General features: G+C 44.8%; 3 protein-coding genes and 1 pseudogene across 14 annotated transcripts in view; 2 read left to right on the top strand and 2 right to left on the bottom strand.

Moving 5' to 3' along the window:
- The window catches only part of CTNND1 (catenin delta 1), a 48,150-nt gene extending 44,939 nt beyond the window's left edge, over positions 1-3,211 (bottom strand). For all 12 annotated transcript variants that reach the window (XM_004777607.3, XM_045062811.1, XM_004777608.3 and 9 more), the window contains exon 1: positions 2,934-3,211. The gene's annotated coding sequence lies outside the window, so the exon portion shown is untranslated. The remainder of the gene's footprint in view (positions 1-2,933) is intronic.
- An 8,956-nt stretch (positions 3,212-12,167) lies between these two features.
- Positions 12,168-19,617, top strand: BTBD18 (BTB domain containing 18). Its single transcript, XM_004777601.3, has 2 exons — positions 12,168-12,321; positions 17,270-19,617. Exons 1-2 carry the CDS (start codon positions 12,198-12,200, stop codon positions 19,327-19,329), a joined length of 2,184 nt encoding a protein of 727 aa, XP_004777658.1. The 5' UTR covers positions 12,168-12,197; the 3' UTR covers positions 19,330-19,617.
- LOC123387610 lies at positions 14,300-15,956 on the top strand (annotated as a pseudogene).
- A 448-nt stretch (positions 19,618-20,065) lies between the features above and the next one.
- Positions 20,066-21,759, bottom strand: SELENOH (selenoprotein H). The gene is made up of 4 exons (XM_045062785.1): positions 21,496-21,759; positions 21,264-21,409; positions 21,016-21,147; positions 20,066-20,269 (listed from the first exon to the last, which is right to left on the bottom strand). The coding sequence occupies exons 1-3, from the start codon at positions 21,603-21,605 to the stop codon at positions 21,047-21,049; spliced, it is 357 nt and encodes a 118-aa protein (XP_044918720.1). The 5' UTR covers positions 21,606-21,759; the 3' UTR covers positions 20,066-20,269; positions 21,016-21,046.
- Between the last annotated feature and the right edge of the window lie 438 nt (positions 21,760-22,197).

The following is a 22,197-nucleotide window of genomic DNA, read 5'->3' as shown; positions in this document are numbered from 1 at the left end:
AAGTCAGGACAGCAACGATGAGCACATGGGAAGATCCCTGTTTTCGAGTGAGATAATACCCATTCTAACATATTCAGCTCCCTATGGGATTTGTGGAAAATGGATTTTTTACATATATTATCCCAATATGCAGGGGGTTGGAAATCTAAGTGGGGACTGGCCCTCTGCAAAATTAAACACTTCTGCCTCTAGCAAGGGCTCATTTTAGTTCTGGTTCTTGTTTCTGTTCTCTTTGGAGAATGGTAGAACATTAGTGGCTAAGTCCATGGACTTTGTAGTTAGTCAGACCAGGATTTAATCCTGGCCGTGGCCATTTACACGCAGTGAGATTTTCAGCAAACCTCAGCTTCTCTGAGGCTCACATTCCTTAAAAAACTGTTGTGGGAAATTAAGTAAATAGTTTATGCAAAATGCTTACCATGCAGTAAAAAAACAAGAGGGTGGGGAGAAAGGGCTAGAAGTAACAGGGGACCATCAGATACTAAAATAAAAAGCAATAAATTATACAGAGCTAATCATTTTGTTATTCCAATTGTATAGTGATCTATGCTTAATTTATCTGCATCCATCCTGTCTCACCCATCCCTAGAGAGCAACCATAAACCTAAGGCTGAATTGCAATTACTCGGAGCTCTTTTTTTGTTTTTTATCTCAAATAGTCCCGATTTTTACACTCAGAGAACACGGCCTTGCCCCTGTGACTCTCCATAATTTGGAACCCTAAGAAAGGTGCTAGAACTCTAACCACCCAAAGAGACTCCCACCTGAATACACAGACCGTACCTTAGTCATATAACAAAGAAACCAACAGTATATAGGAGCCGAACAAAAAAAAAAAGGAAAATCTGCACAACTCATACTTACTTGTCATTTTTTACCCAAAAACCAAAATGAGAAGCAAAACAGAAAATAAAAGATTTACTTATTTGGACCCCTTGTATTTCCTGAAAGAACTAGTAGAGGTGAGATAAAAGACGAATCTTCCATCTTATCAACCAAAATGCTCTATAATACACACCAATCAAAACAAAGCCTCAGCCGTGGAAATAGTCCTGGACACTAGTCACTAGGATGCTCACTGTAGCTACACAAAGCCCAGTATTTAAAGCTGGAACCAAATCACCACCACTCAGTCATCCAGAACCTATTTTCAAACTGCCTTTGTACTCCTTCTTCAGATTCCCTCATCCCTCCCCCTAAAGGTTGAGTGGGAAACCGACACTCTGGCAGCAACATGACCAACCCTCCAAAGATCCACCAAGAAACCTCCCCTTGGCTGGAGTCAAAGCAGAGAAATGTTTGAAAGAAAATTCAGAAAATATTAAATAAGAACTACAGCCCAACAGACTGTACACATTCTTTTTCCTTTCTTTTTAACTGCACTTGCTATAATTATGAGATTCAGACAAGCAGATTTTACTGTAGCCCTCGCATAGATTATATTAAAAGGAGGAACAAAGTTGTTTCCTCTGAAGCCACAACCTCACAAGGATGAAATCATCTTTCAAGAAATACTCTCATTCTGGTAAAGAAATTCAAGGAAGAGTTGTGGTCTAAAAAGAATGGGGGGAGGGCACAAAACCAGAGGATTTTTAAAAATACATACCAGTTTAAAGCTAAAGAGCTGCTTATCTATTAAGGCCCATCTTGTTACAATCAGGGCAGTATCTATTCCAGCTATAATTTTCAGACCGATTCGCATTTTCAAAGACAGAAAGAAGGGAACACTCGGTTTTCAGCTACTGATGAGTTGGCTATATAATTATCTACAAACAGTATTTTTCCAAGAATGTATTTGCAAAAACAAAATCAAAACAAATCTTAAGATTAAATATATGAAAGCAGTCATGGGCCTTCAGCTCTTACGGATTTCTGATTTCACGGCAAATATATCAAACAAAAAAACTCAGCTCCAAAGAACAACTTTCAGCTGGCTTAAAAATAAGAATTTCTGTTGTGCTTTCTTAAATGCATTCTAAACACTAAAGTTTGCATTGAGTGTTTTCTCTTAGCCTCATCTCATTAAATCCACGGCCCTTTCAAGGGGCACAAAGCTAAAAATATTTCCAGGTGTGTTGCCACTTTATTCAGGTGAACTGAAAAAGCATGATTAGAATTTCCTTATCCCTCGAAGCATTTAAACGTTACGGTACTTGCAAACTGAACCTACACCTCCACAAATCTCTGCCGTCAAAGGTAGTCTTAAGAAGAAAGGAATGGTAGTTTGTTTAACATGGATCCATTTGTTTTCTTTTATAAAGCAAAGCAGGGAGGCTAGGTCTAGCCGGAGAACGAGGCTCCCACCCACCGCACCTGGAAAAGTAAAAGAGGGATCCACCCAGGAACAGCAGAGCTGAAACTGATCTGGGCCGTTCAAACTCTCTGAAGGAAAAAAACACCACCATTTAAAGCTGCAAAGCTCCCTACAACTTTCCACTTCCATAAATCTAATGATAACGGGGGGGGAAAAAGTTTTGAAACATATGAAGAACCATCTGTGTAACTAGCTTCCGACCCGGACAAATTCCTTTCCCAACCCACACGCAACATGCCAAAATACCGAACTTTCGGTTTGGGCTGTGAAAATAGAAATCTGTTAGCTTAAAACCCTAAAAAATATAAAAGCAGAGAACACACCAAAATGTAAATTTACATGTAAATGTAAATTTGCTCTCACCCCTCTGAATCTATTAATCTCTATATTAGAGAGACCTAGAAGTTTGTTTCTGGGTCTTGAATATTTTACTTTCTAATATAATACCCAAATTTCCCCAAGTAAGTAGAAAGAAAAAATAATAATTGCTTAAAAGTCACCCGTCAGCAGAGCAGATTCTCTCGTTTTTAACTTCCCTCTGGTTACCGTAAGACAAAAATTCGACTTGGCTTCTCCTCCTTTACCCGTCTGTACACACATTTTTTAAAAAGGCACACACCTCAAATGTGGACTTCTAAAAACCAGTCCTTTAAGAAAGAAACCCAAGGCTTCGTCAGTGTGCTGAGAAAGACAAATCCAGCAAGGTACTTGATTTTTCACCACCGCTTCCTCCTTTCAGGATCTTTCCTGCTCTTCTTTCTCTCTCTCTCTCTCCCTCTCTCTCAGTTTCTCTCTCTCTCTCTCTTTTTTTTTTCTCTCAGATCCAACACCTAAAATGGAAGTTGCACCCAGCCAAAGGCTAGGGAGCCTGGGTGGTGACAAACTGATCTGGCAGCCCTACCCCCTCGCTTTCCTAAGTGATGTCAGCCCCTGAGAACTTCCAATAGGAACCAGGCATAAATCAGGGAGCTGATTTTATCCAATAGGAAACTTTATTATAGGAAATTAAAAAAATAAAAAGGAGAGCGAGAGGAGGAGAGAAAGAGACAGGGGGAAGTTTTATATATATATTTATATTTAAAGTGGAGACTACACAATCTCTGAGGAATTGCTGCAGAGCTCCGGGGTGGGGGGAGGGACAAGGGCTTTTCAGGATGGCACGCCTAAGCTTCAGTTCTCTTCTGTGGTGGGGTTCTTGCTCTCTTTCCCTTCGTTTCCGGGTAGGGAAATAGAAGAGGAGCTGATTTTATTTGCCTGCTGCTATTTGGTTTGTTGCTTTCAACCCAAGGCATTTTCCCAAAAGAAGACAGGAAGGGAAGGAGAGAAAAATCCTAGAAATAGAACTATTATGTATTGATTAGGATGGTAGGGAATATCTGAGGTAAACTCTCAATTTCCTTGTTGTCATTTTACTGCATAAGAGCTAATGAGAAAAAATAAATGCCTGGACTTGTTAACAGTTTTTAGAGTCTATATGTATATTTCAACTAGCAGGAAGCTAAATCCACTAAGCTGTTGAGGAAAATCCTGTCTTCCCACTTGTCCCCAAATCAAAATAAGGAGGGTTTGATGGGGGGGAGAATAAATGGGAATTTAATAAGCAAGCAATATATTTAGAGGCATTCACAGCATGTGTAAGAAAAAACAAGTCTCCTGTTAAGAAAATACAGTTTCTTTGTATACTTGGAGCTTAAGATGCTAGAGTTCCTACATTCTCTTTTTACATTTAACCCAAGTAGATGATTATATGAGTATTCTTTTCCTGAGTTAAGAATTATCCCTGGGGCACCTGGGTGGCTCAGTGGGTTAAGCCACTGCCTTCGGCTCAGGTCATGATCTCGGGGTCCCGGGATTGAGTCCCGCATCGGGCTCTCTGCTCGGCGGGGAGCCTGCTTCCTCCTCTCTCTCTCTCTGCCTCTCTGCCTACTTGTGATCTCTGTCTGTCAAATAAATAAATAAAATCTTAAAAAAAAAAAAGAATTATCCTTAATATGTTCTTACACTGTTACGCCATGAAAGACAGAGACTGGATTTTTTTTTTTAACAGGCTTGACAAAGACTAGTATTTTTTGGTCATTTGGTGGTTACTAAACAAAGATAATAATGATGTATTTAAAATTTCCTTTTTCTTTCTTACTGAAAAGCCTAAATTCTATCCTGTTAGACTGCTGCCAAATGAATCTTCATAAAGTTTTCATAATCCAGAGTAATGGTTAAGAGCACAAATTCTGCACTCAAACTGCCTTGGCTACAAACCTTCCTCCTCTGCAAGGACACTTAAGTAAATGTATTACTATGTGACTTTGGACAAATTATATAACCTCTCTGAGTCTCTGTTTCCTTAACTGTAAAATGGGGATAATAACTCTATCTCTCTCACAGGACTGCTGTGAGAATTAAAACACACATAAAGTTCTTTTTTTTTTTTTAAGATTTTATTTATTTATTTGACAGAGAGAGATCACAAGTAGGCAGAGAGGCAGGCAGAGAGAGAGAGGAGGAAGCAGGCTCCCTGATGAGCAGAGAGCCTGATGTGGGACTCGATCCCAGGACCCTGAGATCATGACCCAAGCCGAAGGCAGCGGCTTAACCCACTGAGCCACCCAGGCGCCCCAACACACATAAAGTTCTTAAAACGTACTGCATTTGGTTATAAACTAAGAATAAGTTATTATCACCAGTATCAACCTTGTCCCCGAACCTTCAGTGGCTCACCAATGCCCCATAATAGCAAACAATAACAGAGCATCTATCATGTGAAAGGCACTTTGCACTCATTATCTCTAAGTTCTAAAACACCATGGACATAGTACTACCATCATTTCACAAATGAGGAAATCAAAGTTCAACAAGGTGAAGAAACTTGATGATGAGATCATCCAGCTGAGAAGTGAACCCCTCATCCATCTGACTCCAAAGCCCATGCTCTATCCATCACTTCACACTGGGGTCAGGATAAAGGCCAAGTTCCTCATCTGCTTTCAAGGTGTTACATTTATTCACTCAATACACTGAAGTCACACTTTTATTAACTACACTTTTTTATTTTTATACTATATTTTTTATTTTTTATACTTTTTTCAATTAACTATACTTTATTAACTATAATCTGACCTTTCCTTATCTATCTAAACCAGAATTCCACTTCTGTTATGTGCCCTTCCAATTAAGCTGAAAAGGGCATTATCCACCCCCTCATATTCTGTCTGCAGTCTCACAGACCCTCATATTTGATCTCAAGTGGCCAAAAAAATGACTTCTCTCAAAAAGGCATCACAGCACGTTTGGTGGGCTTTAAACAAACCAGACTAGAAAAATAAATACATTTAACAGAGAAATAACAACCTCTCGCTCTCATTCTCTAGGAATCTTCTGCTACTATCTTCTCACGTCTTACTTTTTTTAAGATTTTATTTATTTGAGAAAAAGAGAGACAGAGTGCACCTGAGCCCGGGTAAGGGACAGAGGGAGAGAGTGAAGCAGACTCCCCGCTGAGCAGGAAGCCCAACGCCAGGTTCAATCCCAGAACCCTGAGATCAGGACCTGAGCTGAAGGCAGACACTTAACCAACTGAGTCACCCACCATCCCTCTTATCACATCTTCTACCTCTATTCTCCATTTAGTATTCCTGATCCTCCATAGCAAATTCAGAAGCCAAAGATGATTGCCAAAAGAAAACCACCAGCACAAGAAATGTTTGGGGGAAAAAAACCATTTGTTGATTCATTGGTTCCTAGATCAGACCCGTATTCTAGAATATTCTATGATCTTCTACAGATAGATTGGTCTTGTTTTCCTCACATCACCACTAAAAACTTGCAAGTATTTTGCCTTCCTTTTGTGTGTGCTTTCCTGTCTCCTCACCAGAAGATAAGCTCTATGAAGATATGAAAGGGTCTCTCTAGTTCAAGATATATCCCCAGAGTTCAGCATAAAATCTCACATTTAGCAACAGATGGATGAGTAAATGAAGTCGCTTGGCTTACCAGTTATGTAATCCTGGGGTAAGGCATTTTATATTAATGAATTTGTAGATAACATTTGAAATAAAGTTATATACAAATCAAAAAAGATATCTCGGGGGCAGCCTGGCTGGCTCCGTTGGTATAGCATGTGTCTCTTAATCTTGTGGTCATGATTTCAGGCCCCACATTGGGTATAGAGCCTATTAAAAAAAAAAAAAAAGATAACTCGGTGGTGAAAAACTTGTTAAAAGTTAAATCTATCTGGAACAGCTGTCTCCAAATAAAGCATCACAAGGATTAATACTCAGTGGAAAAACTGTTTACACTCAGGTGACCCAAAGTAAAAAGATGAGTTCCACTTGGGTTATTTTGAGCACCTTCTATGAGCCAGGTACTCTTCTAGATAATGAGTAGACACGTACCCCGCTCTCAGAAAGCTTACATTCTAGTGGAGGGAGAAAGAAGATTTAAAAAATAAGATGTCAGACGGAACACTAAACCGAAATTTAAGAGAGACTGATAAGAATGACTTGTGACTTGTGCAACATTAGATGTCAAGGACAAACTCTCCGAGAGTTTGGCATTTAAGTTGAAATCTAAATGGGAAGAAGCAGACAACTATGAGAACATATGAACAACGGTAACTACTAATGCCAAAGCCCTCAAGGATGAAGCTGAAACCTGGTGGATCCAGCAGTCTCAAAATGAGGAGGGAGTGATAGAAATATGAAGGATTTTACAGGTTAGAGGAAGTTTTGATTAACTTACTCTCAGTAGAGGGAGGCCTGTGAGTGTTATCAACAGTGGAATGACATGATCTCAGATTTTGAAAAGATCTGCTGGCTTATGTGACAAATGGAATAAAGAGGGCAAGGGTGAAAGCAAGGAAATTAGTTTGAAGGTCAAGCTACTGTAATACCGAGCTGACTACAATGGCAGCAGTAAAAGTAGAGAGAAGTCAATGGATTGAGAATATGTTTAGACATACATGGTTGGTTTTTATTTCAGGGTTTTTTTTTCTCTCCTTTGTTTTCTTTCTTTCATTTTGTTTTGTTTTGAATGCACTGAATATTACATTCAGTGCTCGATTTTATGACTCTCAAAGTGTGATTCTCCCCCCCACCACAGTCATCTCCACTTAACAAAGAGAAGAATAGGAATCTATAGTAAAAGATTAGGGAAGAGCTGGGAAATAATTTTGTATTCAAAATAGAAATATTAAAAATAAGGGGGCACCTGGGTGGCTCAGTGGGTTAAGCCTCTGCCTTCTGCTCAGGTCATGATCCCAGGGTCCTGGGATTGAGCCCCACATCTGGCTCTCTGCTCAGCAGGGAGCCTGCTTCCTCCTTTCTCTCTCTGCCTGCCTCTCTGCCTACTTGTGATCTCTGTCAAATAAATAAAATCTTTAAAAAAAAAATCCTTTAAAAAAAGAAATATTAAAAATAAGTTAGTTAAATAAAAATTTTTAAAAATATTAAAATTATTATGTAGGGCTGAACGCTGTGCTGTCTCTACTTCTAAAATAGCTAAAACCATAAATGCCAAGGAGAAGAAACAACAAAAAATCAACTCCAAAAAGCACTGGCTAGACATACAAAGGAAGACAAAATATTTTTACTCGTTTCTACCCTCTGGTGGCTACACGTTACCATAGAATGTTTGTCATTTTTAAAGCTCTGGGTTGGAAGGCTGTTCACCATTCCCTTTAGAAATTCTACTGTCACAAGATATATTTAAACGGTGTTGGATTTAAAAAAAAGAAGAAATGAAGAAGTGAGTCCTTTCTATTTCTTGAAAACTAACCTAATCATAATAACAAATTCATGAGGGGATATAATATTTCTGTTTTTCTTTCTTTTTTTTTTTTTTTTAAGATTTCATTTATTTATTTGACAGTGAGAGAAGGAACACAAGCAGGGGGAGAAGGAACACTATGCAGGGCTCCCAGCACCCTGGGATCATGACCTGAGCCAAAGGCAGATGCTTAGCGAATGAGCCACCTGGGCACCCCAATATTTCTGTTTTTCTTATAAGTCCACTTCTACTAGTACTTCACCTGCTCACTCAAGTCTTTTTTTTTTTTTTAAGATTTTATTTATTTGACAGACAGAGATCATAAGTAGGCAGAGAGGCAATCAGAGAGAGAAGAGGAAGCAGGCTCCCCATCAAGCAAGGAGCCCTTTAAAAAAATCTTTAAAAAAATCATGACTCGGGGCTTGATCCCAGAACCCTTGGATCATGACCCAAGCTGAAGGCAGAGGCTTTAACCCACTGAGCCACCCAGGTGGCCCTCAAGTCTTGATTCCACAGCAAGATGTCATAAACAAACATTGTTCTGCCTTGTCTTTTTTTTTTTTTCTTTTTGCTTACTTGCTTCTGCTAAGTTTTATTTTATTTTTTTTTTTAAAGATTTTATTTATTTAACAGACAGAGATCACAGGTAGGCAGAGAGGCAGGCAGAGAGAGAGGAGGAAGCAGGCTCCCTGCGGAGCAGAGAGCCCGATGTAGGGCTCGATCCCAGGACCCTGGGATCACGACCTGAGCGGAAGGCAGAGGCTTTAACCCACTGAGCCACCCAGGCACCCCTCTGCTAAGTTTTATATCCTTTCACCAGTTGCTTCCTCTTCAAAACATAACTGCAACCAAAAATGTGTTCTGTTCCTTGAACTTTTTTCCACCTTAAGAGCAGGCCTCAAACTAGGAAAATATTACCTGACTTGGAAATGCACCCCCACCCCCCATATTTCAGTCAACCTTCCCAAATCCCTTAAAAATATTTAATTCTATATAATTGATAATTATGGTACAATTGACATACTCAACTCCTTTTTAAAAAGGTGTTAGGTATCAATAGAGACCTGTTTGAGCGCAGGGTACTACTCACCTCTCCACACTCTCGTCTGTTCCTTTGCAGGGCATCTCCGCGATCGGCCTCCAGCGGGCCTCCGTGAACGCTGCTCTGGTTTTCACCACACTCTGTCACCGGTGGCTTTGGATTCAGCCATCTTCATCTAGAGCTGGACTTCGCAGAGCATCTAAATGAAACCAGGCCCCAGGACCTAACACACACACGGGTAAGAACCGCTGTTCAGATTTATAATGCGCATTGGACTTCTCTCTAAATGTTCAATCTTGAAATCCCTGTATTTTTTAAAATTAATTTGAGAGAGAGAAAGAGAGAGAGCATGAAAAGAGAGAGGTCAGGGGCGCCTGCGTGGCTTAGTGTGGGTTAAAGCCTCTGCCTTCGGCTCAGGTCACGATCCCAAGGTTCTCAAATCGAGCCCGGCATCCGGCTCTCTGCGCCGCGGGGAGCCTGCCCCCCCCTCACCTGCCTTTCTACCTACTTGTGATCTCTTGTCTGTCAAATAAATTAAAAAAAAAAAATCTTAAAAAAAAAAAAAAGGAAAGAAAAGAGAGAGGTCAGCGGAAGAAGCAGACTCTCTACTGAGCAGGGAGCCCAATGGGGGCCTCGATGATCCAGGACTCCAAGATCATGACCTTAGCCCAAGGCATTCGCTTAACCAGCTGAGCCATCCAGGCACCGGAAATCATTTAATTTTTTTTTTTTAATTTCACCCCTGAACACAACTGTTTCCAGTCAGGAAGCGCACTAAGTCACCTCTGGAAGGACACCGGAGGCCACTCCACACGGGAGGTTCAGCAACCCCCTTGGTCGCACCGGTTCTCTGAGATTTCGCGCAGAGTGGAATCTGTGAAAAGCCTGAATTCAGGCACTCCAGCCGAAAGACCTCATTCCTGCGCTAAGAGAGCAGAGGGACCTGATCAAGGTGCGAGGAGAGCCCTCCACCGGCTTTTTCCTCCGCGAAGCCTGGTGCCATCTCACAGGGCCAGGGCCGTTTATCCACAGCCTCTTTCGAGGGATAGAAAGAGGTGTCCGGCAACCGCCTTGGAGCCTGCCTTAACTGGGGCATCCTGACTCTCTTGTCACTGAGATTTCATCGAGCCGAGGGAGAAGGCGGCCTCTATAAGGATCCCTCCCGAGCAGCCTCTTCCCACCTACCTCTCGCCGCCCGACCATCTTATCTTGGCTTAGCCCTCAAGTCCCTCGAGACTTAGTCTCCCGCCCAAAGTGCTCCTCTCCCTGTGATTGGTCGTCCAAGGAGCCTTCGGCCAATGGGGATGACGTATTCAGGCAGACGTCAGACCGAGGGCGGGGGGAGGAGGAAGGACGTCGGGCCCACAACGCGCCCTGCGCAGGGACGGCGGCGCGAGGTGTGTGGCGCGGGCCGCGTGGCCTCAGGCCCTCGCTGTCACCACGCCCCGGTGCAGGAGGGTGGCGGGGCCCGCAGCGGTACGAAGGCAACAGGGGGTGGCTGCAAAGCCCGTGCGGCTGGGCGTGGTGGTGACGGGGAGCCCTGAATTCGGGCCTCCGGGAACCCCACGCTCCATTCCCAGAAATCTTCGCGCCGAGAGTTCTCTCTTCAAAGGAGTTGGGCCAGGGCGGCCAGAGCGTGCGGGACGCCCAGCATTGCAGGGCCTTCCCTGAAGCCCAGCTTTCTCCGCCAACCCCGATTCCTCCGTTCTGGACAGGGAGAGGAACCCTCAGGTCATTGGCCCACCTGAGCTGCTTTGTTAAACCTTCCCGCGCAAGGCTGGACTTTGGGAGGAAGCAAGGCAGGCTGGACAGAGGACCCAAGCACGAAGACGTCGGCGAGCGCCACTCCGACTGCCGAGCTCTTCCAGGTTGGGTCTGGGAGCGAGGCCGGGTGCTGGTGGGTTGGGAAGCCTCCCCAGAGCCTGTTTGGGACCTTGCAAGAGCAGCCCCCCTCCGCTCCCCATTTCTCTGGCTGAAATGGAAATTGAGCCTACCCCCTTCTTAATTAACCCTTCCACTCTTTTCTTTCCTAATAGTTTGACGGGAACTGTTCAGATCCTCGGTGCCACCTGACAGAAAACTGCATACCAAGGAAGGAACACCAGCTGTTCCTTCCTGTGCAGTGAGTGTGGGGGTTTCCGTGCAAAAAAGCTGGGAATGGAGTAAGCCTGAATTCAGGATATCTATCCAGCTTGTATCAGGAAGGGTAGAATGCTTAATTATGCCTTCTCCATTGTTAGCCCGTCGATTCACCAGACTGACAAACCTAAAGGCTAGAATCTTTGCCAATTCCCAGGCCCTATTAGGCTTGCTTTGGTCAAGAACATCTGAAGCAAGGGTGGCAGTGTCCTTATTTCTGTGAGAGATTTTCCACCGAGTTCAGCACCTGCTTTTCTTGACTGTGCACCCTCTGCTGGTTAGCGTGATAGAGCGAGCTCAAAGAAAAGAAGGTGTGGACAACTTCCTAGAGAATTGTCTATTCAGTGTTGTTTCTTTAGAAGTGTTAAATTGAGGTTTATACCTATGGAACTCAGAAGTGTGTTGCTCAGGAAGAATACGAGTTGTCAGCACCGTAGGCGTTGAGTCTCAGGGGTAATGTGAATGAAGAAGGTTTGAGGATAACAACAATAGCTACCATTTTAGAAGTGATAGTTATTATGTGTCAGGCACTCGCGGTGCTAAGCAATTTTACCCGCATTGACTCATTTAATCTTTAAAACAGCTCCACCAGGTAAGTACTGTTATCATTACCACTTCCTAGATGAGAAAAGTGAGACTCAGAAGAGTTAGGTCATTTGCTTGAGATTATACAGCTAAGCTAATAAATAACAGAGCTGGGATTCAAATCTACGCTTGCTTCTAAGCTCCCACATGTAAACACTATGATATTCTTAAGAGACCCTTGGCACAATTTCTGGGCTTATGGCAACTCATCCCGTGGCTATTATCTCCCACTTTTAAGATTTTCCTACCATTTCAAAAATGAAAAACAAATTAGGTACAGGCATTCTTCTGAAATACACTTTCTCATCTACAGGAATCTGATCTGTGAAAACCTAGAAAGTTTGTTAAGAGACCAACATGTGCTCTCCTGCCAGTTCCAAAATCCTATACAGGAATCCCCGGTTTCTCCGGTTAGCTTTTCTGCAGCTTCATCACCAGCAACAGACTGGTGTGTTCTGTGATGTCCTTCTGCAGGCAGAAGGTAAGACACTAGTGTGGACTCAATTAAAATGTCAATATAGAATACTCACTATAGAATAAGATAAAATGAGTTCAGGGCCAGGGAATAGAGCACAAAACCAAGAAAATGTGCTACCACCCTTGAGCACTATAAGTTATTTGGTAAAGAGCTGTTTGTTTCTAGGACAGTTACTGTTTCCAAGAGTGAAAATGAGACTGTGCTTTTTTTCTCTTAAAACATGTAAGTAGAGGGGCAACCTGGGTGGCTCAGTCGGCTAGGCATCTGCCTTTAGCTCAAGTCATGATCTCTGAGTCCTGGTATTGAGCCCTATGTCCCACTCTTCCCTGCTCAGCAGGGAGTCTGTTTCTCCCTTTCTCCCCTCCCTCACTCCTAGGTTTTTTCTCAGGTGAATAAATAAAATCATTATTTTTAATTTTTTTTAAAGATTTTATTTATTTGACAGAGAGAGAGAGCACAAGTAGGCAGGCAGGCAGAGAGAGAGGGGGAAGCAGGCTCCCTGCTGAGCATAGAGCCTGATGTGGGGCTCAATCCCAGGACCCTGAGATCATGACCTGAGCTGAAGGCAGTGGCTTAACCCACTGAGCCACCCAGGCACCCCAGTAAATAAAATCTTAAAAAAAAAAAAAAAAAAGAAAAGAAAAGAAAAGAAAGTAATGAAGTAATGTAAAGTTTATTAAGTGTAGAAATTCTGTAAAAGGTGGATAATTAAAATGTAACAGGGTGATTGTGAAGATGGAGCTAACATACATACAGGACTTAGAACAATGCTTTTAATGTACAAAGCACAATATAAGTGTTAGACAATACTATTACATATATTCTCATTTTCTTGCCAAACTTTTGCTTAATTTTTCTCATCTTCAAATTAAAGGTTTTTGTTGTTTGTTGTTAGACTTAAAAATATATAGTTTGTTTCCACCCCTTTCCTTTATACATGGAATGTTCAGTCAGTATGAAGTAGAGCCTGGTATCATGTATTTTTTTTAAAGATTTTACTTATTTATTTGATAGATCACAAGTAGGCAGAAAGGCAGGCAGAGGGGTGGGGGAAAGCAGGCTCCCTGCTGAGCAGAGAGCCCCATGCAGGGCTCAATCCCAGGACCCTGGGATCATGATCTGAGCTGAAGGCAGAGACTTTAACCCACTGAGCCACCCAGGCGCCCCTATCGTGTATTTTTGTTGGTTTTTTAAGTAGGCTCCATGCCCAGCATGGAGCCCAGTGGGGGGCTTGAACTCATGACCCTAAGATTAAGACCTGAGCTGAGATCAAGAGTCATACCCCAAACCAACTGAGCCACCCAGGCGCCCTGAGCCTGGTATCCTATAAAAAGCCCAAGACTAGGGGTCAGAGTCTTAGCTTTGTTACTTAGAAATTAAGTGACAAATACCCAAGCCTCACTTCATCTCTCTGGAGCTCAGTTTCTTCATTTATAAAAAGGGATTATGACAACCAACATCGTGTAGCACTCTGTACTTTGCAGAGTACATACAATATCATCTAGTGTCTCATTTGATTCTTACAACAGTCTTGTGAGATAATGTGATATGGTTCCAGTTCTACAGATGAATGAATTGAGGCTTAGGGAGTTAATTTGTCTTGCCTGTTGGTTCTCTTAGTAAGTACAGAATTGGAATTCATTCCTTAATTCAAAATTTTTTAAAAAAACAATTGCCTGTTGTATGTTATAACAGTGTACAAGCATGGGCATATATACTGTATGAAGATAAAATCCCTTCTTATACGGAAATCACGTAAAGGGGAGAGAAACCTGAGATAACAGTGGATCCAAGTAACTGCAATATAATAAATAACACTGAGACAGGAGCACAAGAGAGGGGCACCTTCCCAGACATGAGGAGGTTGGGGGACACAGGTTAGGGTGATTTTCTTGGAAAAAATAATCTCTTAGTGGAGATCTGGAGGACAAACAGGAGTAGAAGGAAGTGGGGAAAGATTTCCTCAGGCAGAGAAAACAACATGTACAGAGATGAAGATGCAACCAAGGATTTGTGAGTGGTTCACTATGGCTAGAGGGCAGACTCCAGGAAGTGTATTGATGAGAGATACGGGGAGAGAAATTAGCAGCAACGTGTGAGTTCTGAAGTGTTGTGCAAAGAAGTAGGTCTTATCCTCAGAACATTGGAAAATGTATTTATTTTGTTTGAGATTTATTTATTTTAGGGCGCCTAGGTGGCTCAGTGGGTTAAGCCTCTTCCTTTCGGCTCGGGTCATGATCTCATGGTCCTGGGATGGAGTCCCACATCCGGCTCTCTGCTCGGCAGGGAGCCTGCTTCCTCCTCTCTCTCCGCCTGCCTCTCTGCCTACTTGTGATCGCTCTCTGTCAAATAAATAAATTTAAAAAAATTTTTTTAAAGATTTTTATTTATTTATTTGACAGACAGCGATCACAAGTAGGCAGAGAGGCAGGCGGAGAGAGAGGAAGAAGCAGGCTCCCTGCCGAGCAGAGAGCCCAACATGGGGCTGGATTCCAGGACCCTGGGATCATGACCCGAGCTGAAGGCAGAGGCTTTAACCCACTGAGCCACTCAGGTGCCCTAAATAAAATCTTTTTTAAAAAAAAGATTTATTTTAGAAAGAGTGTGTGTGTGCAAGCGGGGAGAGGTAGAGGGAGAGGGGGCAATCTCAAGCAGACTCACTGCTGAGTGTAGAGCCTGCCACAGGGCTCAATCCCATTACTCTGAGATCATGACCCAGAATGAGACCGGGAGTCAGAAGCTCAACTGACTGAGCCACCCAGGGGCCCCAGAAAATGTATTTAAAGGTATTAAGAGGAAGGTCATGATCAGATGCCTACTTTAAAAATAGCACTTAGGCTGCATGAGAATTATTGGATTGGATTGTTGTTAAGCCCAGATAGGAGGTCATTTTGGAATCCAGAGAGGGAATGGTAGCCTAAAACTAGACATTGAGAATAGAGAAAAATGTATGGTTTATAAACAAAAATAATTTACAAAACTTGGAGCAGTTAAGGGCTTAAGCTCTGTAACGAAACTCCCTGGGTTCAAATCCTCTTCCTGTGACTTGCTAACCGTGTAATTGTGGTCGATATGTTACTTAGCTATGCCACGGTTTACTCATCTGTAATAGCAGCTACTTCACAGGATTGCAGTGAAGAGCAAATGAATGAATACTGGTAAAACCCTGACTTAGTATATTACATGGCATGCAATAAGGATTCAAGAAATAGTATCTTTTTTTTTTTTTTTTTTTTTTTTTTTTTTTAAGATTAATGTTTGAGGGGTGCCTGGCTGGTTCAGTCAGTGGAGCCTGTGACTGTTGATCTCAGGGTTTTGAACTTGAGCCCCATGTTGGGTGTAGAGGTTACCTAAAGATTTTTAGCTTTTCCATCCTCCTTGCCACTTGCCGTGCTGGCTGCACGCTCCCGAGTCGCTCCATAACCACGCCTTGCAAAATCAAGGAAATCAAGGACTTTCTGCTCACGGCCAGGTGAGGGATGCCAAATCCATCAAGAACAGGAAAAGTAAGGATAACATGAAGTTTTAAAGTTCGGTGCAGAAGATACCTTTACACCTTGGTCATCATAGACAAGGAGAAGGCAGAGAACCTGAAGCAGTCCCTCCCCCTGGGTTTGGCAGTGAACGAGCTTAAGTGAACCTGGCCCACTGATTTGAACTATATTAAAGTTTTAAAAATTAGGAAAAATATCTTTAAAAATAAATAGATAAGGGACACCTAGGTGGCTCAGTGGGTTAAGTCTCTGCCTTCAGCTCGGGTCATGATCTCAGGGTCCTGGGATCGAGCCCCGCATCAGGATCTCTGCTCAGTGGGGAGACTACTTTCCCCTCTCTCTGCCTGCTGCTCTGCCTGCTTGTGATCTCTCTGTCAAATAAATAAAATCTTTAAAAATAAATAAATAGATAAAAATCACTGTTTGATTAGATACAGAGGTTAAAGGAGAACAATCAAAGATGACTTGTAGTTTCCAGGCTTGGGCAGCTGGATGTAAGAAATGGGAGGTTTTGGGGTTAGGGAACGGAGTTCATTTTCTAGAAAGGTTGATACAGGCTATGGCATGTTTAGTGGCTCAGGAAAAAGGTATTTGGGCAGAAGTAGGACCTGGGAGTCAGCAGCAAGCCTTTGGAAATTGAAGCCATGAGAGAGACTGAGATTGCCAGGTAAGTACCCATAAGGAAGGTGGCTGAGGACAGACCACTGCCTGGTAGGTAGTGCCTAAGAGGGGCAGGAGAGAATTGAACCGTGATTGTCTACATCCAAAGCTCACATTCTATTACAAACAGCTTCTGTAAAATTTTTAATGAACTCTCCTGTGAGTCTAAAAAAAAAAATTTGAACTTCTCCTTTGTGTCAAGCAGCGGGTTATACCTCTGTGAGCAGATAGTCTCAGTCATAAAGCTTCACTTCAGTGAAGGAGATGGACACTTACAATATGGGTATCTAAGTGCTCTGATAGCTAGAGTACCTCCTCGTGCCCAGAAGCACCTAACCTAGACTTGACGTGGGATGGGGAAAGGCTTTCTGAAGAAGTAATGACCAAATTAGATTTTCAGGGTTTTGTTTTTGTTTTAAGATTTTATTTATTTGAGAGAGCGAGCAGGAGTGGTGGTTGGTCGGGGCGGGGGGAGGGGCGTGCAAAAGGAGAGGAAGCAGATTCCCCACTGAGCAGGGAGCCTCACAATCCCAAAACTCTGAGATCATGACCGAAGCCCAAGGCATATAGTCAACCGAGCCCCCCAAGCAGTCCCTAAACTAGATTTTGAAAGATAAAATGGTGTTAGCTAGGTAATGACAAAAGGTTCCAGGCGGACAGAAGGAACAGATTTCTCCTATTTGAACTTCCATGGAGGAAAACTGAGAGAAAGAACAGCACATTTGGGTGGTAAAGACTCTGCTCAGCCCATGAACATGCCAGTTTGCTTAAGATAAAGTGTTTGGACTTCCTTCCAGGTGAGGCAGTCCCAGCTCATTGCTGCATCCTGTCAGCCTGCAGCCCCTTCTTCACAGAGCGCCTGGAGCGGGAGAGGCCAGCTCAGGGTCGGAAGGTGGTGCTGGAGCTGGGGGGCTTGAAGATCAGGACACTCAGGAAGCTGGTGGACTTCTTATATACCTCAGAGATGGAAGTATCTCGAGAAGAAGCCCAGGATGTGCTTTCTGCTGCCCGTCAGCTCCGTGTATCTGAGCTAGAATCCCTTCAGCTAGAGGGTGGGAAGTTGGTGAAGGCTCCCCAGGGCCGAAGACTAAACAGGGAGTGCTTACAGCCTCCAGCAGCTGCACCAATCTCTGCCAGGGTGGTGGCATCCAGCCGCCACCCTCGGACTCCACTGCCTGTGACCCAGACTCCTTGCCCTCTTGGGCCAGTGAGATTGAAGTCCTCCGGGAAGGACGAGGGGCCCCTAGAGAAAAGCAACCGACAGAATGCAGAGAACTTGTCTGGCAACCTGCTCAAGAAGAAGGCCAGAGCTTGCCCAACTCCACAAGAAAAAAGCTCTTCACCATCAAGCCACAGTCAGGGACCAAGAGAGAACAAGAGTGACCCTGCCATTGTTCCTACAGCACTTTCTCCACCCAGTATGTACCCTTCTGTAGATGAGCGGCTATTGCCCAGAAAGATCAGACTGAGTCGCTCAAAGCCGTCTCCTGATACCTGTACATCCAAGCCTTCTAGCATGGTAAGCAGACCCACCTCAGTACCCACAGCCCCTGGCCGGCGCCTTTGGCGACAGAAGAGTATAAATAAAGTACCAGAAGACAAGGAGAAACCAGGGAGAGCTAGTCCTCTACAGAGCATCCCAAGCCCATCTGGCCTTGGGAAGACAGGTGGGAGCAAGAAGCGGAGCCCTGAAGTCAGGGCACCGAACTCAGACTCTGTAGAAGAGGGGCAAGTTGGAAGAGTGAAACTTCGGAAGATTGTCAATGGGACATGCTGGGAGGTGGTACAAGAGCCTCCCCTCAAAAATTCTCAAGACAGCCCTCAGATCCTGGAAGCTCAGCACTTGGAAGAGACTGCGAGTACTCAGCCATCCTCACATAAAGAGCAGGAACTGTCATCTGCTCAGGTAGACCTTTGTCAGGACTCCCCCTTGTGCTCTAGACTCCAAGACATTCTGCTCTCTGCTAGCCGCTCCCCAGACCACGCAGTAGTGAAGTCTGAGTTCGGGTCCAGTCCAGAACTGATAGGGAAGGAACCTGGGTTGGCTATGGACTGCAGAGAGCCCTATGCATTTGACACAGCCCTGCTGGGGCAGCCCTGCGAAGCCGAGGAGTACCGCATCACGAGCGCTGCTGCCACCAGCGAGCTAGAGGAGATCCTGGACTTCATGCTGTGTGGCTCAGACCTTGAGCCCCCCATAGGGTCTCTGCAAAGTCCTGGAGGGGAGGGCTGCAGGACCCCTAGCTATCATCTGACAGAAACAGGAAAGAACTGGATTGAAGGGGATGAATGGTGTTTGCCAGACTTGGAACTCTGGCCCAGGGAGCTCACAGGACTGGAAAAGGAACCAGTTGGTGAGAACAAAGAGCCAGTTGAGCCCTTTAGCCCCCTTGTTATGCCTTCTGAGAACAAAGAGCCAATTGAGTCCCTTAGCCCCCTTGTCATACCCTCTGAGGTGAGTGAAGGAGAGGTACTTTCAGTAGGAGGTTCTTGGACTCCAGATCTGGAAATTACCAGTTCCCAACCACTGGATGGTCGGAGAGATAAGCTTCATATGGACTCTCTTGACCTTCCCCAAAGGTCCTATGAGGACCTCTCACCTCCCTGTTCGAACTGGATGGACACTGGGCCAGAAGTGTCCCTAAGTATGGATGAGGTGTTGTATTCTGCTCCAGAGGCGGGCAAGGAGGTACCTGACAACTCTGAGTTGTTGGACCCGCTTTCTGCCAGCTCCGAAGAGGAAGAGATTGATGTGGTGGACTGGACATCAGAGGGGAGGCTGGTGCCCACTGGTATTCCCTCTGTGTGGCCCGACCCTTCCTCAGAGTCAGACACAGAAGTGGACATACTAACGTAGAACAGGAAGTAGGTTAGGGGCAATGGGAGGGTGGGAAACGTTGGCTAGTGAAAGGGATATTGACAGAGGCTAGCATATGCCAGGTCCTCTTAGCACAAGAGGCAGGTATACTCCTAGCTCTCAAGGTCCTTTCTTCTCCCCAGGCTTTGGGAGCCAGGCAAAAATAGTACCATAGGTACAAAATTATGAACTTGAACCATCTTATTTCATTGTAATCTATTTTCCAGTTAGTGATAAACAAGTGAAACTATAAACTGTGGTCCCCAACTCTACTGGATCATAAGTAACAACCAGCACCAGGTCTCCTAAGTTATGAAGCATCTAGTCACTGCTAATTCAATAATAAATGAGAAAAAATACTTTCTACAAAACATAAAATATTTTAGAAGGTGTGAAAACAGTGCTGGGGTGGAACAAGTGGGTACAACTAACAGGACATTTTCCCATACCTAACATGTGTGGCTTATTGAGTCCAGTATGGGAGGTCTAGCCAGACCTTTGCAAGTGCCAAAAAGACATAACCCATCATCACTTCCAAGAAGTGAGTTGATAAACATAGATGCTTTTTAAAAAAAAATAAATTATTTGCTTTTTTTCCCCCCACAGTTTTTGCAAGTATTTCACATGATCTACCAGAGAACCTAGGAGCTCCAGGTTAATTTGTGACCTCAGAATATGAAAAAAAATACAAAGGGAGCCAATCCCACAAAAAGCTGGTTTTGTCCATTTCTTATCATAAGATTAAGTTTTACTTTATTATTCAAACACTTTATTTCAACTTTTATTGAACCAAATCCAAGAACTGTTCAATGCCTTACTAGCGGGTTGCCTCACAAGTGAACCATCCTTTCTGGAGGGGAAGAAACCACGATTTCAGGTACATGACTAAAGTTTGGCCATGTTCCATCATAAGTGCTCCAACATCACCAGAGACAGGAAGCTGTAAACATGACAAGGGAAAAAAAAAGTTTAGAGAAAGGGTCCAGGAAATCCAAAAGTCTGAGGAAGCTGTGCCCCCCACCCCAGAACCCACAAACCAAGGAGAATTCAAGAATTGCACCCTCCCCCATTTTACTTAGCATATCAGGTGCCTGACAACGTGTCCAAGGACTAGAGATAAAGACCCGTCAAATCCTTGGGGCTATGAGGGATACTACTGTAGCTTTCACATGGGATTAACAGAAAACATACTACAAACGAAACAAAAAACACAAAAAGGTAGGGTAGGGATAAGCACACATGAGGTTACACAAAAATTCTGGCCAGTACAAGGCGGGGAAAATAGCAAAAACAAGTGTTAATAACTTTAACTCCCAAACGAGGAAACCAGTGGGATTTTATACCACCAGCTTTAAGAAACGAAAACAACTGCCATCAGGGGTGCAAAATAAATCTAACGGAAACAAAAAGGGCCCGTACCCCACCCACGGCAATAATCCACATCTTTAAAGGGCACAAATTGCATTTCTACAGTCATTCACATTAGCATCAGCACCCTGTAACTTAGCTCAAAACATGCGTCCAATTAGCAAATGGCACACCAACAGGAAATAATTTTACTGCCGAGTTCTAGTTTTCCTACCCAGGAGCAAAGGGGAAATTCTGAGCAAGAAAAGAAGTTGTAGATCGTGTGTGCAACGAGGGCTGCTTCGCAAATACCCAAATCCACCCAAGCCCCCTTCAAACCTCAGCGTTGAGGACTTCTATCCAAAACACCCTACGAAAGGTGCTTCTTCAGCTCCTTCACCACCTCTTGAGGCTCCGGGAACTTCAGTTTGCGTGGGGGCCCCTTCTTAATCCCAGTCCAGAGCTCCACACCTGGGAAAAGACCAATAAAGCCAGTCACTTTGGAATGCACCAGCACGTCCCCCAAATGCCGAGGTGCCCACGGTCTGAGACCAGCGCCTCCCGCCTGCCCCCGGGCCTCGACTCACTGCTGCCGTCTGGGCGCAGCAGCGTCACCTCGAAGCTGCCCCTCCGGGGCTTGGCAGGGTTCACCTCCACGGGAAGCTCCGGGGTCTCCAGGCGCAGCGCCTGGCTCAGGGCCGCGGCGTTGCGCCCGTAGACGCGTCAGCTCGTGCTAAAGAGAAACGGGGAAGGTCAGAGGCTGGGGCTTTGGCCTGCGACGCCCTAGTCCGCCTCCCCGGGCCTCTCCAGGCCCCTCACCAATGCTCGATCACGACGGTCGCCTCCCCTGCCTTCGCTGGCCTCTCCTGTTTGGCCGCCGCCGCGACCACCGCCACCTCGGCCTTCCGCTTTCTCCCACGAGAAGCCATGGCGCCCGGAGATCTGCCGGGAGCCGAGCCAGCCTGGGCGCGAAGAGGGGTCCGGCCCGCACCGCTCCCAGCTCCAAACCACGGGCCCGGAAGCCCGCCGCCGGAACAAAGCGTCTCCCTAGCTGCGCAGCGCGTGGCCCGGCGCACACGTGGTCTGGGGGCGGGCTCCCTGGGCACAACCACTCTGCCCGCGGACGGGGGGCGGGCCTCTCAGGACATAACCACTCTGCTCGCGGATGGGGGGCGCTCCCTGGGGCACTACCACTCTGCACGTGGCGGCGGGAGCTACAAGAAGCCCCAGACCGAACCACCCGCGCTTGCGGAGGGGCGCGGACTAGGCAGCTCTCAAACAAGCCTGGCTTCACACAGGCGTTTCGGCAAGCCTCCATCGCGCTAAATAGCTTGGACCACAACATACAAACCCCACCCCCCGCTCCCTGGAAACCGCGGCCCAATCCCAAACCAAACCCACAGCCTAACTCCGTGAGGTCAGTACTCTGGGATTCAGGTAACTAAACTTCCCAGGTCCTGGGGGCCATTGCTGGGCAGTTGGAGAAACTCAACAGGATGGCCTTTGAAGTTTAGGAGGAGA

This window comes from Mustela putorius, unplaced genomic scaffold, assembly GCF_011764305.1.
Source record: "Mustela putorius furo isolate JIRA1106 unplaced genomic scaffold, ASM1176430v1.1 tig00000127_pilon_pilon_pilon, whole genome shotgun sequence".
Lineage (NCBI taxonomy): Eukaryota > Metazoa > Chordata > Mammalia > Carnivora > Mustelidae > Mustela > Mustela putorius.
This window is presented reverse-complemented; position numbering and strand designations above follow the sequence as displayed.